This window comes from Homarus americanus, unplaced genomic scaffold, assembly GCF_018991925.1.
Source record: "Homarus americanus isolate GMGI-L3 unplaced genomic scaffold, GMGI_Hamer_2.0 scaffold16430, whole genome shotgun sequence".
Taxonomy (NCBI): Eukaryota; Metazoa; Arthropoda; class Malacostraca; order Decapoda; family Nephropidae; genus Homarus; species Homarus americanus.
The window spans coordinates 9,278,835-9,296,591 of record NW_024729259.1 but is presented as its reverse complement, the minus strand read 5'-3'; the positions used below and the strand labels follow the sequence as shown (position 1 = coordinate 9,296,591).

Here is a 17,757-nt window from a genome sequence, read left to right as displayed (position 1 = left end):
GCTGAACTACTTAACGCGGATTTTTTCCACATATACGTGGTGAGTGTCCGAGAGCTATTTTTTAGATTTGCCCCACCCGCCACCCCTGCCTGACTGCCTGTTTTAGCTCATAAAATTTACACAAATTAAGGCCAGAATATAATTTACATTGCTGGAATTTTTATAATTTGATCATTTTGAATATAAACATCATATATTTTGTTTAAACTTACAATTTTTAGATAAAATTTTTTCAGGTAACTATGGTATCTTTTGTCCAAATTATATGCATTTATATTCAAAATATTCCTGGTCTTACAAGGAATCAGCAATGTCAATTATATTATCCAACTTTAGTTTGAGGTATTATTTATTAAAATTTAGTGGTTATCCCAACATCTCCTTGGACGGTTGGTGAGTGAGGGACCGACCAACCATCTGTTACCCTGTGAAGGATTATTTTTTTTTTATTAACTGAAGATATTTGTTTTAGCCTATAAAATTCACAAATTATTACCGTCAGAATATAATTTACATTGCTGGAATTCTTATAATTTGGTGACTTTTGAATATAAACATCATATATTTTGTTTTAAACTTACAATTTTAGATAAAAAATTTTTTCTAGGTATCTATGGTATCTTTTGTCCAAAATATATGACATTTATATTCAAAATATTCCTGGTCTTACAGGAATCCAGCAATGTCAATTATATTATCATAACTTTAATCTGAAGTATTATTTAATACTAAATGTTAAAACTCTGGAAGGAGGATTGTGGGGGTGGGGAGGTTGGGACTGACCCAGGTTGAGGGCAAGGTGGGGAACTTTGATTGACAGATAGTGTCGTGAAGATTATTTTTTTATTAACTGAAGATATTTGTTTAGCTCATAAAATTCATACAAATTATCGTCAGAATATAATTTACATTGCTGGAATTCTTATAATTTGGTGATCATTTTGAATATAAACATCATATATTTTGCTTTAAACTTAAAATTTTAGATAAAAAATTTTCCCTAGGTAACTATGGTATCTTTTGTCCAAATTATATGACATTTTATATCAAAATATTCCTGGTCTTACAAGGAATCCAGCAATGTCAATTATATTTTCCTAACTTTAGTTTGAGGTTATCCCACACATCTCCTTGGGACGGTTGGTGGGGTGGGGGAGGGAGGACCGACCCACAACATCTGTTAGCCGGCTGTAGTGTGAGAGGGAGGAGTTGAGTCCATTATTTGAATGGACATTAACTTACATTGCTCTCTATTTCTAAGTATTAAGTGCATGTACCATCATAAAATTAAGATGTTATTTTTACTACAACATAGTATGTGCCTTTCAAAAAGTGGAGTTTGGGGTCGGGCCGGTTTCTATTGGAATTAATCCCATATGTTCTGTTGTTCACTTAGCGATTTTACTAACGCTGGACCCTCTGGGTTCAATTGACCGCTATGGGGGCAACTGTAATATATACAGTATATGCAAGTAAATCACTGTAGGTGCGTGTGATCTAGGTATGCTGATAACCACAAGGCAAGAAGAAAAACACGAAGTTCCAAAGCGCTTGTAATTCACATCTTCAGGGGTATATGACTAGAGAGAGAAATACAAATCAAGGTGTATATATGAGGAGGGTGAGACCAGGTCCACAATGGTCAGGTATTAGGTAATGACCCTACTTATCTTTAAATAGCATCAAACGGTTGGTCAGGTCAGGTATGGTCAGGTTCCGGCCTTCTCACCTGGTCACAAATCTTCTTAATTACAAATTGTCCAGCTTGTACATGCCGTTACTCAAATTCATGTTGAATGCTTCGCATGTTTAATAAGACTAGATTCTATGATGTTCCTACTATCAATTGAATTATGTAATATTGAGGAGTATTATCCCAGTCAATGCAATGCTTGTTATCCTCAAATGAACAAACAGAGCATAGATTCTAGCCTGTCCTAACACTGTATTTGTGTTGTTTAATTCTAGTTGCAAGATCTTTACCTGTCTGGCCTAAGAAAACATATTACATTCCTTGCAAGGAACTTTATAAATGCAACCAATTGTGTTGTTGGGGAGTTCTGATTAACATTTGTTTAACAGTGCATGAGTTTTTAAATGCCACATTGACGTTCCAGGTTTTAGTTGTAGGAATGTGTGAGAAATTTTTAAATGGTAATAATAAGATATTCTTATGGTTGCGGTGGGCTTGGGATCCAGTTCTATAAAAAGTTTTCTTAGTAATGTTTAGGCATTTGTCTATGAAAGATCTAGTATTTAAGGTTTGAGCCAATATTATAGATATATTTGTATTCCCATCATGAATTCCGGACTGCAAATTCTCGGCATGTAAAAACATTGTTGAAAATACTGACTGTTTGATTTATGTGGTGCAAGTAATAATGAATGTGCCAGTTGGTTTATAAATGCTGAACAAGTGTTACCTATTCTGTGTATCAGACAGTCTAGAATGGCAATTTACAGTCTTGCTCTAATTCACAGTGAATTTGATCGAGGGCTAAGTTGTTGTTTGGCAGGAAAGCTTTTAGGTCCTCATTACATGGCCAGAGACATAATCACATCAACATATCTAAACCATACTGCTGAGGTGGTAAAATATTACTTAATAGTTTTCAAAGAATTCCATATATAGGTTGCTTAATACAGGTGAGTGGATTACCCATTGCCATACCAAATTTTTGGAGCATAATATTCTCCATTGAATTGAATTTGCAATCCTAATAAACAGTTAGTGATGAGTCAGATGAAGTCGTCTTCGAGACGTGGTGAAATATCATCCAGGGAATCTATGAGAACTCTAGTAACCGCGAACTGGGACCTTTGTAAAGAAGTGATGTTACATCAAAGCTGACCAGTTTAAAATCATATTTAATGTGTAAGTTGAGTTTATCAACCAGATCCATATTATTCTTGATATTGGAGTTAAAATGTTGCCAACTAGATTTAGTAAAGAAAACTAACCATTTAGATAGTTTATAGGATTGGAATTCAAGAGCTAATGATGGGTCTTGTTGGGTTATTGGGCTTGTGGGTCTTGATTACACCGTACATGTATAGCAAGTGGTGGAGGACGTTGAAGTAAGATGTTTAATGAGAGTAGCTTTGCCTCTCAATAGGACTTCAGTTTTTTGTTGAACTGGGTGTTGACAGTGTTGAGAGGATTATTTATGAGTTTGAAATATGGTAGTATCACATAAGAGGTCATTCATTTTAGATATAGTCATCTTGTTTAAAACCACTACTGTGTTGGCTTTATCTGCTTTAGTGACATGTAGATCCTTATTTTCTTAATGGATTGCTTTGGTGAATCTTTCAGGACAGTTTGGAATGCAAGGCTTGGACATAGATGCATACACAACACCCAACTCCACCCACACACACCTCCAACTCCACCCACACACACACACCTCTAACTCCACCCCAACACACACCCTCTAACTCCACCCACACACACCCTCCAACCCACCCACACACACCTCCAACTCCACCCACACACACCCTCCAACACCACCCACGACACCTCCAACACCACCCACGCACATCCCCAAAACCACCCTCACCCTTACATCACCCACACCATCATCACCCTTCACACACACACACACACGCACGCACGGGCTACAGGCATGGACTATGGAGAACAAGGTCACCATCAATCACATCAAAACCAGAGCGCACATCAATACCACCACCACTCCAGTGCAAGCTCCAGCAGTTACAGTGGGTGCTTATCCTCGCCAGTTATGACAGTCTGCCAAACTCCTGGGTGTAACTATAGACAACAAACTGGACTGAGAGGCCCTTGTAAACAACACAATTAAGAACCCTGTGATTGACTCTCTACATGCTACTAAGACCAGGTCACTTGGGCACCTACCAGAGCTAGAGGACTATACAATGCATTTATTCTCCCAAAATAATGTGCATCACCAGCCTAGTCGCTTCTTCAACTCTACCCAACAACGCTCAGCTAGAGAAGGCAAGAAGAGGGCCTGCAGAATCATGCTCGTGCAGACTACTCCGGCTACAACAATGCTCTCCACCCTCGAAATGCCATCCTTCAGTGACCTCCACCACCACACACACTAGCAGGGTTTGGCAGGACTACTGCACCATCCTCGTCATCGCCACCTACTGCCACCTGCAGTTCCCTGCCACTCTAGCCCATAAGAGCCACCATGGAGATAAGACTAGCACTATCCCATCTGATTTAAAATAATAAACAGCTCTTGATATGTCCTGTACAGCCCTGTAAATGTATTGAATGTATATTTTATGTCTAAATCACATGTGAGTTTGTATATTTTCAGTCACTGCAACTCTATTAATAAACCGTTTATTATTACACACACACACACACACACACACACACACACACACACACACACACACACACACACACACACACACACACACACACACACACACACACACACACACACACACACACACACACACACACACACACACACACACACACACACACACACACACACACACACACACACACACACACACACACACACACACACACACACACACACACACACACACACACACACACACACACACACACACACAACACACACACACACACACACACACACACACACACACACACACACACACACACACACACACACACACACACACACACACACACACACACACACACACACACATCAGTCAGTCAACACACACACACACACACACACACACGTCAACACACACACACACACACACACACACACACACACACACACACACACACACACACACACACACACACACACACACACACACACACACACACACACACACACACACACACACACACACACACACACACACACACACACACACACACACACACACACACACACACACACACACACACACACACACACACACACACACACACACACGTCACACACACACACACACACACACACACACACACACACACACACACACACACACACACACACACACACACACACACACACACACACACACACACACACACACACACACACACACACACACACACACACACACACACACACACACACACACACACACACACACACACACACACACACACACACACACACACACACACACACACACACACACACACACACACACACACACACACACACACACACACACACACACACACACACACACACACACACACACACACACACACACACACACACACACACACACACACACACACACACACACACACACACACACACACACACACACACACACACACACACACACACACACACACACACACACACACACACACACACACACACACACACACACACACACACACACACACACACACACACACACACACACACACACACACACACACACACACACACACACACACACACACACACAATACACACACACACAATACTAGCATTGACACTCTTTTACACTTGTAATCAACCAGTGTATTCACTCCCAGTCAATCTTACTTTTTGCTCTGTCACTGTTGAAATGCCCTGTCGTATAACCTTCTCCCCACCTAGTTATTATATATCATATTTGTATCACATATGTTTCTTGTATATTATTTGTAAATCAAGAGACCCATTCCCAAATTTTGTAACTATATTTTTAGCCTTCCGGCTGCCATGCTCTTTCAATAAACCGTTAATTATTATTATTATTATTATTATTATTATTACTATCACACACACACACACACACACCTCTCTCTCTGTGAGGGAATTACTACACCACATCAGGTCTCACATAACACCATTTGTGAGGGAATTACTACACCATGTGATGCCCCTCATAACACCACCTGTGAGGGAATTACTAAACCACGTTAGGCCTCTCATAACACCATCTGTGAGGGAGCTACTACACTACGTGTCTGCTGTTCAACACTTCAGCGTACATGATCTATTTTACCTCTACTGTAAACTTTAATCTGTATGTTCACTGTCTGTTCCTTTACCTTTCTCTAATGAAATCTTTTGTTAAACCACCAATGTATGTAATAAGTCATTTATGTCCCATGTATATTTTCAGCCTTTGGGCTGCAGAACTTTTTCAATAAACCGTTAATTATTATTATTATTATTACTGAACTACTTTACTGTCACTCGGAATCGAGTATGACGATCATCCTGCTATTATACAATGATATGAGTTATTAGAGATGTCATATGGGTTGGTGAGTTTTGAGGTGACTAAAGGGACCGATACAGGACCCGCAGCATCATTCACATTCATTGTACATGTGGAGAGCTCCATCTACTGCGGGAGGGGCGGTGGCAGCGTCTTTCCGGCGTTGGCGCTTGTATGCCTCGGTTTGTAGTCAGACTAACTCAAAAGTATTGACACCTTCTCGTGTGGTGCTCCAAGCGTTACGATGTGGAGGAATAGACTCCCAGATGATGTCGATTTGGCTCTTTTTCCGGTGTGTCTCAAGACTTTCCCTATACCATTTCAATTGCACGCCGGCGTTACATTTACTATTCGTTAAGTGATTGTAAAGTAGCTGCTTTGGCAGTCTACTGTCGTCCATGCAGGTAACATGGCCAGGCCAACGTAGTTGTTCATGGATAATGGTAGCCTCGATGCTCCTACAGTTGGTGTCAGCAAGAATGCTGGAATTTGTTTTCTTGTCTTCCCAGCGAACTCGGAAGATGGAACGTAGACTATGTTGGTGACAGCTTTCAAGTGCCTTGAGGTACCTCCTGTATGTGACCCATGCCTCACTGCCATATAGCACGTTGGGGAGGACCACTGCTCGATATAAGTGAAGCTGTCGATAATTAAAGCTCCCTACAGCTGAAGACACGATTTTGGAGCCTGCCAAAGGCTTGAGATGCACATCTGATTTGATGCTAAATCTCTTCATTGATGTCTGTGGTGGTGGGCAGATGGGAGTTGAGATACCGAAAGTGAGCAACATTAGAGAGGGTAGTACCATTAGGCTGGATGTATGGTGGAGGTGTGCCTGAACCAGGGGCAGGTTGAAAGAGAATCTGAGTCTTACATATATTCACCTCAAGGCCAAAGTGTGTATACATGTAAGTGTTCAGGATCTCTGTATATCGTGTTCAGTGTGAGCAACAAGGGTGAGGTCGTCTGCATACTGAAGTTCAGTAATGGAAGCTGCTGACACCTTTGTTCTTGCCTGGAATTGTCTTTTGTTGAAAAGACCCCCCTTCACCTGGTACATCGATGTCCACCCTGCTGGATAAATTGGCACTGGCACAAGTAAGGAAGGTAGCCAAGAATATGGAAAAGAGAGTTGGTGCCAGTACACACCCCTGTTTAACCCTGTTTGGATGGGGAAGAACTTTGACTGCGTGCCGTTATGCAAGGATTCGAGCAATGCAAATTATATTCTAACTTTAGTCTGTGATATTATATAAGATAAAAACTTAAAGCCTACTGTATAACCACGAAACCTTTGCTGGGGGGGGGGTGACAGTGACATGTTTGACAGTTAGCATTGAAGGTCTGGTGAAGTATTTATTTGTTTATTTATGTTGTTTAGATTGAGTTTTTGTTTTTTGCTTATAAAATTTCATAGAAAAGACCGCGGAGAATATAATTTACATTGCTGGAATTCTTATAAGATAGTGATTAATTTGAATGTAAACATGCAATAGTTTGCACTAGACTAAAATTTTAGTATTCAATTTGCACAAATATTAAAGAGCACAATTTTCTTGATATTTACTCCACTGGAAATGAATGTTAACATAGAAAAGATTAGTGAATTACTGAATTGGCAGACTAGCCCATCAGCTGATGCTCACAACAAAACGTGATGTTCGTAAGGATTTCGTTAATCAAATTTTTTTCGTTAACCGAATTGAAGATTCTTATGGAAGGTAATTCGTTAACCGAGGGACCACTGTGTATGATGATGAATGACTGTCATTTAAGGGAATTGTTTGCAAATTTTAGCTGCATTGGAAGCTTTGTGAATACCTAAACTGACCGATTGAGTGAATGCTTGAATGATTCACTTCAGATTAAAACTTTTGCCCACACCACACTGAGGCTGCTTATGGGCATCCTTGATAAATATTTTTTTAGCACTGGAATAGTTTTTAAATACTGTACCACTTAAATATTATTTAATTTAATAGTACTGTATGTTTTTTCAGGACTTGACTGGGAAAGTACGCGAGTTGGACCGTTTCTCAGACCGGATGATCAGATACAACGTTCATCAGGATCAGGAGAGAACACTGTAAGTTCAGTATTGTACAGTATTATACCGTACTGTGCTATGAATGTAAATTTCCAAGTTATCATACATATACTGTACAGTGGTCCCTCAGTTAACGAACGGTTCGATTGACGAAATTTCGGTTAACGAATTACCTCCCATAAGGATCTTCAATTCGGTTAACGAACAAAACTTTGATTAACGAAATCCTTACGAACAAAATGTTTTGTTGTGAGAATCAGCTGATGAGCTGATGGGCTAGTCTGCCAATTCAGTAATCTATTCTATGTTTACATTCGTTTCCAGTGCAGTAAATATCAAGAAAGTTGTGCTCTTTAATATTTTTGCATTTTTTATATTAAAATTATTAGTCATTTTAAAATTTAGTTAACATATGGATAATATATGCAGTACGGGGAACTAGTTTTTTGTGCGCCTATCAGTCACTTGACTCAGCCACCAGGCGTCAGTTTGGCTTTGTTGACAGTGGAGTGAACATCTGTTTTGTTGGTGTCTTGAATAGTTTTTCATTTTTACATTGAAATTATTGGCCATTCTGAAATGTAGTTAACATATTGATAATATATAGAGCAGTGCAGTGTTGATTTAAATAAAATAATCTTGAATTACACCTAGTGAACTTAAAATTTTATTGGTGAAATGACGGCATCAAGCATGGGTCCCTTGAAAGGTGATTTCTCCTCCATCCCTCTTCTCCCTTCTCCTCCACCACCACTTCTAATTCCCATCATCATCATCAACCAGGAACCTTCTACATACACACCTCAAATTAAGTGTACTTAACTGCATTGTTTTTTACTTTGTATATACTTTTCTGTGAGCTGGAACCAATTACCCATTATCCCATTGAAACAATGGATTCGGTTAACGAAATTTTTGGTTAACGAACGATTCTGTGGAACGAATTTTGTTTGTTAACTGAGGGACCACTGTATTTCAATACCCTGTATAACATGAAATCCATTAAGCTACAGGTTGACTCTCAAAAATCCGGCAACCTCGGGACCTGAGGAGTGCCGGATTTTCGAAAATGCCGGAAAACTGATGGTTATATTTGCTGTATAAGTTTAACAGAAAATGACCACCTGTACAGTCCTTTAAACAAAGAAAATTAAACACTTAAGTTAGAATAATATAATTGACATTGCTGGATTCCTTGTAAGACCTGGAATATTTTGAATATAAATGTCATATATTTTGCACAAAAGATAACATATTTAGTCAGAGTAAACATTATATCTAAAATTTGTATGTCTAATGCAAAATCTATGATGTTTATATTCAAAATGATCATCAAATTGTAAGAATTCCAGCAATGTAAATTATATTCAGGCCGGGTAATTTGTATGAATTTTATGAGCTAAAACAAATATCTTCAGTTAATAAAAAAAAAAAATATTCTTCACACCGTGCCAGATGGTCAGGCGGTCCCTCCCTCCCCCCCCACCTCCCACCAACCCTCCCTACCAGATAAATGTGTGGGAAAACCAGACTTTTTACCTTTTTAGTAATAAATAATACCTCAGACTGAAGTTCGGATAATATAATTGACATTGCTGGATTCCTTGTAAGACCAGGAATATTTTGAATATAAATGTCATATATTTTGCACAAAAGATAACATATTTACTCAGAGTAAACATTATATCTAAAATTTGTATGTCTAATGCAAAATCTATGATGTTTATATTCAAAATGATCATCAAATTGTAAGAATTCCAGCAATGTAAATTATATTCTGGCCGGGTAATTTGTATGAATTTTATGAGCTAAAACATATATCTTCATTAAATAAACAAAGAAATATTTGAAAATGCGCTCTGAAATCCATGCCGGAAAACTGAAGTTCCGGTTTAACGGTTGCCGGATTTTTGATAGTCAACCTGTATATTAATGTACCGGTATATATCATTTGAAAACTTACTTGAATATGTTCAAAGGTCGCTGATGTACAGTAGAACTACTGACCATTCAGAAACCGGTCGAATAACATTGCTCGGAAAGCCTCGAATCACATCGACCCCATGGCTAATTATATTTTTGGGGAGGACTGTACATTTTATTATCTTTGTATGCAAACTGAAATGGTAACTTTATGTTTATTATAATCTTTACTATTAGCATATATTAAATTATGTCCAGAATAGTTTTAAAATACTTTTATTGTGGCTGAAGAATATTTCTTAATTTTTTACAGAGATATTGGTGCTACAGATTGGGTTACAAAAGATCAGCTTGAAAATATTCTTTTAGAGAAGTTAAAAGATAGCCATGTAAGTATTCACATATTTAATTTTTCAGTGTCATTGGGCCTCAACTGTGTTATAGATTCCTCTTTCTTTCCTTTTCAGTACTGTATCTGAAACTTTTTATTTTATGGTTGTCACTCTTTAGCCAGGCAGCAGTCATAATATAGAACTTGTTACTAGTGGGTCCTTGAATCCTTAGACAGGGTCCTCCAGTGTCAGCCAGGGTTACCTTGTTAATTCATTTGGATATATCAATCACTCTTCCCTTTCCCTGTACTACTAACTTCAAATAATGGGGACAGGTTCACCAGTTGCTCTGAGATACCAAAAAGCTTGTTAGAGTCAAGACTGTTCTGTCAGTACTTACCATGGCCACTGCCCCACCATCTGTGAATTTCCTTGCCTCTCAACAATTTTGGGTCAATCTGATCACTTTTACTTTAGTTCTTGGCTGACAATCACTGGAGACTGTCAAAATGATTAACTCCATATTGGTACTCCATATTGGCCCAATAAAAAGTTAAGAGCAGTGAAGATACTGTACAGCACACTGAAGGTAAAAGAAAGTTGAGCACAGTATATAGACATCTACAATGATAAAGATAGATTTGAGGTAAGAAGCACAATTGGAGTAAAGAGTATGCTAAAGATTTCCCTTACAGAAATTTAGGAGACTGTGATCAAAATTGAAGATGATAAAATTTGTGTCTTGAAAAATTTAATTCTTTAACATTATTCCACTCTATATGAAGGATCTGTCTTATAAATAAAGAAAATATAATATAGCTGAACGTCAAATTAAAGCGATTCGATTAAAGATTATTGATTTAAAGCGACACCCACAATTAAGGGCAACGTTTTAATGTATAGAGAATCTTTCCTATTTTGCGCGAGTCAATCTGACGCATCATATTTTAAAATTTGCGGTTAATGTTTTTCTGGGCACGCTACACTGTCCTAAGGGCAAAGCTGTACTGTACATGTACTCAAAATAATATACTAAATGATTTCTAAAATTTTTGTCTTGTGAAAACTATAGCATAATTATACAGTATTACCCCACCTAACTGGGTTTCACTTAGCGCGTTTTACCATATACGCGGTGCCTTGCCAGAGCTGAACTTTCACTTAACGCGGGTTTTTTCCACATATACGCGGTGAGTGTCCGGCTCGAGAGCTATTTTTAGATTCCCCCCACCCGCCACCCTGCCTGACTGCCTGTTTTAGCTCATAAAATTCATACAAATTACCCAGCCAGAATATAATTTACATTGCTGGAATTCTTACAATATGATGATCATTTTGAATATAAACATCATAGACTTTGCATTAGACATACAAATTTTAGATATACAGTTAACCCTCACTTTACGCGGTTAATGTAACCCGGAGGGTACCGCGGAAAGCGAGAAACGCGTAAAGTGAATAACATAACATATGGGATTAATTGAAATGGAGTCCAGGCCGATCCCCAAACTCCACTTTTTGACGACACATAACTATGTTGTAGTAAAAATAACATCTTAATTTTATGATGGTACATGCACACAATTAATACTTAAGAGAAATAGAGAAATACAGTCGCCAAGTTAATGTCCATTCAAATAATGAATGCACTCTCCTCACACCACACTGCCGCCTCTGGAGGAAAACCAGGCATAGTAACAAATACCACCTCAAATCCAAATTGTAATTCCAGCAACAATATCTGTTAATAAAAAAAAATATTCTTCCTACTTAACACTATCTTTGTCAATCAAAGTACTTACCTTGCTCTCTTCCAATCCAAGCCAGTCCCAACCCTCCCCCCCCACCCCCACCAATCCTCCCTTCAAGAGAGGTTGGGTGAAAAATTTAGATTTTAACATTTTGTATTAAATAATACCTCAGATTAAAGTTAGGATAATATAATTGACATTGCTGGATTCCTTGTAAGACCAGGAATATTTTGAATATAAACGTCATATATTTTGCACAAAAGATAACATACTTACTCAGATTAAACATTTTATCTAAAAATTTTATGTCTAATGCAAAATATATGATGTTTATATTCAAAATGATCACCAAATTGTAAGAATTCCAGCAATGCAAATTATATTCTGGCCGGGTAATTTGTATGAATTTTATGAGCTAAAATAAAAATCTTCAGTTAATAAAAAAAAAATATATTCTTCACACGGTAACAGATGGTCGGTCGCCGGTCCCTCCCTCCCTCCCCCCACCCCCCACCAACCGTCCCTACTAGATAAATGTGTGGGAATAACAGACTGTTTACCTTTTTAGTAATAAATAATAAATCAGACTAAAGTTAGGATAATATAATTGACATTGCTGGATTCCTTGTAAGACCAGGAATATTTTGAATATAAATATCATATATTTTGCACAAAAGATAACATATTTACTCAAGAGTAAACATTATATCTAAAATTTGTATGTCTAATGCAAAATCTATGATGTTTATATTCAAAATGATCATCAAATTGTAAGAATTCCAGCAATGTAAATTATATTCTGGCCGGATAATTTGTATGAATTTTATGAGCTAAATTAAAAAAAATTATACTTCACCGTGTAAAGGGGTACATCCACCGCTGAATGTGAGCATCCTGGGTTCTGGCAGGGCACCGCGTAAACGTGGAAACGCGGAATGTGGGACCGCGTAAAGTGAGGGTTGACTGTAAAGTTTATTCTGAGTAAATATGTTATTTTTTGTGCAAAATATTTGACATTTGTATTCAAAATATTCCTGGGCTTTAAAGGAATCCAGCAATGTCAATTATATTATCCTAACTTTAGTTTGAGGTATTATTTATTACTATATAGGTAAATATTCTGGTTTTCCCACACATCTGGTGAGACGGTGGGTGGGGGGGAGGGAGGTACCGACCGACAGACCATCTGTTACAGTGAAGAATATTTTTTTTTTTTTTTTAGTAACTGAAGATATTTGTTTTAGCTCATAAAATTCATACAAATTACCCGGTCAGAATATAATTTACATTGCTGGAATTCTTATAATTTGATGATCATTTTGAATATAAACATCATAGATTTTGCATTAGACATACAAATTTTAGATGTAATGCTTACTCTTGAGTAAATATGTTATCTTTTGTGCAAAATATATGACATTTATATTCAAAATATTCCTGGTCTTACAAGGAATCCAGCAATGTCAATTATATTATCCTAACTTTAATCTGAGGTATTATTTAATACTAAATGTTAAAAACTCTTGAAGGGAGGATTGGTGGGGGGTGGGGGGGGAGGGTTGGGACTGACCGCGCGGTTGGAAGAGGGGGGGAGGCAAGTTGGGGTACTTTGATTGACAGATAGTGTTGTGGAGAATATTTTTTTTTTGTTATTAACTGAAGATATTTGTTTTAGCTCATAAATTTCATACAAATTACCCGGCCAGAATATAGTTTAATTTGCTGGAATTCTTACAATTTGGTGATCATTTTGAATATAAACATCATAGATTTTGCATTAGACATACAAATTTTTGATGTAAAGTTTATTCTGAGTAAATATGTTATCTTTTGTGCAAAATATATGACATTTATATTCAAAATATTCCTGGTCTTACAAGGAATCCAGCAATGTCAATTATATTATCCTAATTTTAGTTTGAGGAATTATTTATTACTATACCTGGATTTTCCCCCAAAATTTTCTCAGAGGGAAGAGCCAGCGAGTGTACAGTTGTACCCCACTTAACGCGGTCAATAGAACCCAGAGGGTCCCGTGTTAAGTGAAATCCGCGTTAAGTGAACAACAGAACATATGGGATAAATTCCAATAGAAACCGGCCCGACCCCCAAACTCCACTTTTTGAAGGCACATACCTATGTTGTAGTAAAAATAACATCTTAATTTTATGATGGTACATGCACACAATTAATACTTAAGAGAAATAGACAAATACAGTCGCCAAGTTAATGTCCATTCAAATAATGGACTCAACTCCCTCCCCCTCTCACACTACACTGCCGGCTCTTCCCTCTCTGAGAAATTTTTGGGGAAAACCACTAAATTTTAATAAATAATACCTCAAACTAAAGTTAGGATAATACAATTGACATTGCTGGATTCCTTGTAAGACCAGGAATATTTTGAATATAAATGTCATATATTTTGCACAAAAGATAACATAGTTACCTAGAGAAAAAATTGTATCTAAAAATTGTATGTTTAATGCAAAATATATGATGTTTATATTCAAAATGATCACCAAATTATAAGAATTCCAGCAATGTAAATTATATTCTGACCGGGTAATTTGTATGAATTTTATGAGCTAAAACAAATATCTTCAGTTAATAAAAAAAAAAATAATCTTCACGACACTATCTATCAATCAAAGTACCCCACCTTGCCTCCTCCCCTCTTCCAACCGCGCGGTCAGTCCCAACCCTCCCCCCACCCCCCACCAATCCTCCCTTCCAGAGTTTTTAACATTTAGTATTAAATAATACCTCAGATTAAAGTTAGGATAATATAATTGACATTGCTGGATTCCTTGTAAGACCAGGAATATTTTGAATATAAATGTCATATATTTTGCACAAAAGATAACATAGTTACTCTGAGAAAAATTTTATCTAAAATTTGTATGTCTAATGCAAAATATATGATGTTTATATTCAAAATGATCATCAAATTATAAGAATTCCAGCAATGTAAATTATATTCAGACCGGGTAATTTGTATGAATTTTATGAGCTAAAACAAATATCTTCAGTTAATAAAAAAAAAAAATTCTTCACGGGGTAACAGATGGTCGGTCGGTCCCTCCCTCCCCCCCACCCCCCACCAACCGTCCCAAGGAGATGTGTGGGAAACCAGAATACTTAACTTTTTTGTAATAAATAATACCTCAAACTAAAGTTAGGATAATATAATTGACATTGCTGGATTCCTTGTAAGACCAGGAATATTTTGAATATAAATGTCATATATTTTGCACAAAAGATAACATAGTTACTCTGAGAAAAATGTTTATCTAAAATTTGTATGTCTAATACAAAATATATGATGTTTATATTCAAAATGATCACCAAATTATAAGAATTCCAGCAATGTAAATTATATTCTGGTCGGGTAATTTGTATGAATTTTAAGAGCTAAAACAGGCAGTCAGGCAGGGTGGCGGGTGGGGCAAATCTAAAAATAGCGTCTCGAGCTGGACACTCACCGCGTAGATGTGGAAAAAATCCGTGTTAAGTGAAAGTTCAGCTCTGGCGAGGCACCGCGTATATGATAAAACGCGTTAAGTGAAACGCGTTAGGCGGGGTAATACTGTACTGTGAGAAGAGGGGGAGGGAGTCGAGTCCATTATTTAAATGGACATTAACTTGGCGACTGTATTTCTCTATTTCTCTTAAGTATTAATTGTGTGCATGTACCATCATAAAATTAAGATGTTAATTTTACTAGAACATAGGTATTGTGTCGGAAAAAGTGGAGTTTGGGGATGGGCCAGTTTCTATTGGAATTAATCCCATATGTTCTGTTGTTCACTTAACGCGGTTTTCACTTAACACGGTACCCTCTGGGTTTTATTGACCGCGTTAAGTGGGGTACAACTGTATTCTCCCCGGTCACTTCTGTGATATTTTATAAACCAAAAACAAAAACTCAATCTAAAGGACATAAATAAACAATAAGTACTTCACTAGACCATCAGCCCCAACTGTCAAACGTGTCTCTGTCACCCTCCCACCCCCCCCCCCTTCGAAGCCAGGGTTGGGTGGTTTTAGGTTTAAAGTTTTTATGTTATATAATATCACAGACTAAAGTTAGGAGAATATCAGAGTACGGGACCACCTGAGTAACGATGCTTCCTTATAACGACATAAATCTTGGAAAAAAAGATATCTTTAAAATTTAAAAAAAAAACGTATCTCGCGAGTCATTGTTAACGCTTTTGCCTTGGGTGTCACGTATACGTGGCACCGAGTTTTTTCTATAGACAACGGGTGTCACATGTATGTGATCTGGCGTTTAAATTGCCCGCGCCCATCTGGTGGTGCAGAAATTGGTTTCTCATAGCTGATAATGAGTGTTGCCAACTGTGTGGGTTGTTTTGTCTCCATATACCACACAGACACTTCAGTATGTTTCATGATGTCTCAGAGAGCAGTACGAGATTTGGCCACTGCTGCGGAGTTGTCGGGGCAAGATAATTAGTTCTTTGATCTAATGGATAGTACAGTGGTCCCTAGGTTAACGAATGGTTCGGTCAACGAAATTTCAGTTAACGAATTACCTTCCATAAGAATTTTCAATTCGGTTAACGAACAAAAATTTGATTAACGAAATCCTTACGAACATCACGTTTTGTTGTGAGCATCAGCTGATGGGCTAATCTGCCAATTCAGTAATCTGTTCTATGTTTATATTCATTTTCAGTGGAGTAAATATCAAGAAAATTGTGCTCTTTAATATTTGTGCGAAATGAATACTAAAATATTAGTTTTGTGCAAACTATTGCATATTTGCATTCAAATTAATCACCATCTTATACAAATTCTAGCAATGTAAATTATATTCTCCCCAACCACTTCTTTGAAATTTTATAAGCAAAAAACAAAAACTCAATCTAAACGGCATAAATAAACAAATAAATACTTCACTAGACCTTCAGCGCTAACTGTCAAACATGTCACTGTCACCCCTCCCTCCCTCCCTCCCTCCCAGCAAAGGTTTGGTGGTTATACAGTAGGCTTACAGTTTTTATCTTATATAATATCACAGACTAAAGTTAGGAGAATATAATTTGCATTGCTGGAATCCTTGCAAAACAGTGAATAATTTGAATATAGACGTCATATATTTTGCACAATTGACAAAAATTGTAGTACATTTGTGTACAGTAGGTATTACATTCTATAATGTAAAGTTTTCAACTGTATTTTTGGGTAGATTTACATAAATTTCTTCATTTATGTTCATCCATTTACATGTACACTCCATACTAAAAGAAACTTAAAAGAAATAAATGACCTTAGTGCAAACCTGGAGTGTACATGTACTAAATTGATTACGGTACTAAAATTGTTATGTCTATTGCAAATTATAGCTTGTTTATATTCAAATTAATCACTATCTTACAAGAATCCCAGCAATGTAAATTATATTCTCCCAGGTCATTTCACTGGCATTTTATAAGAGAGAAGCTTAGTCACTTAAAGACTGATAAATAAACACACATTAGACCTTGGGCGCCAACTGTCAAATGTATCACCT

The 17,757-nt window shown here is 37.2% G+C and overlaps 1 protein-coding gene across 1 annotated transcript in view; it reads left to right on the top strand.

The window, feature by feature from the left end:
• Positions 1–17,757, top strand: part of LOC121866569 (28S ribosomal protein S9, mitochondrial-like) — a 167,549-nt gene that overhangs the window by 133,284 nt on the left and 16,508 nt on the right. Inside the window, exons 5-6 of the mRNA XM_042366336.1 lie at positions 8,166–8,251; positions 10,449–10,524. Coding sequence (XP_042222270.1) covers positions 8,166–8,251; positions 10,449–10,524 — 162 coding nt within the window. The remainder of the gene's footprint in view (positions 1–8,165; positions 8,252–10,448; positions 10,525–17,757) is intronic.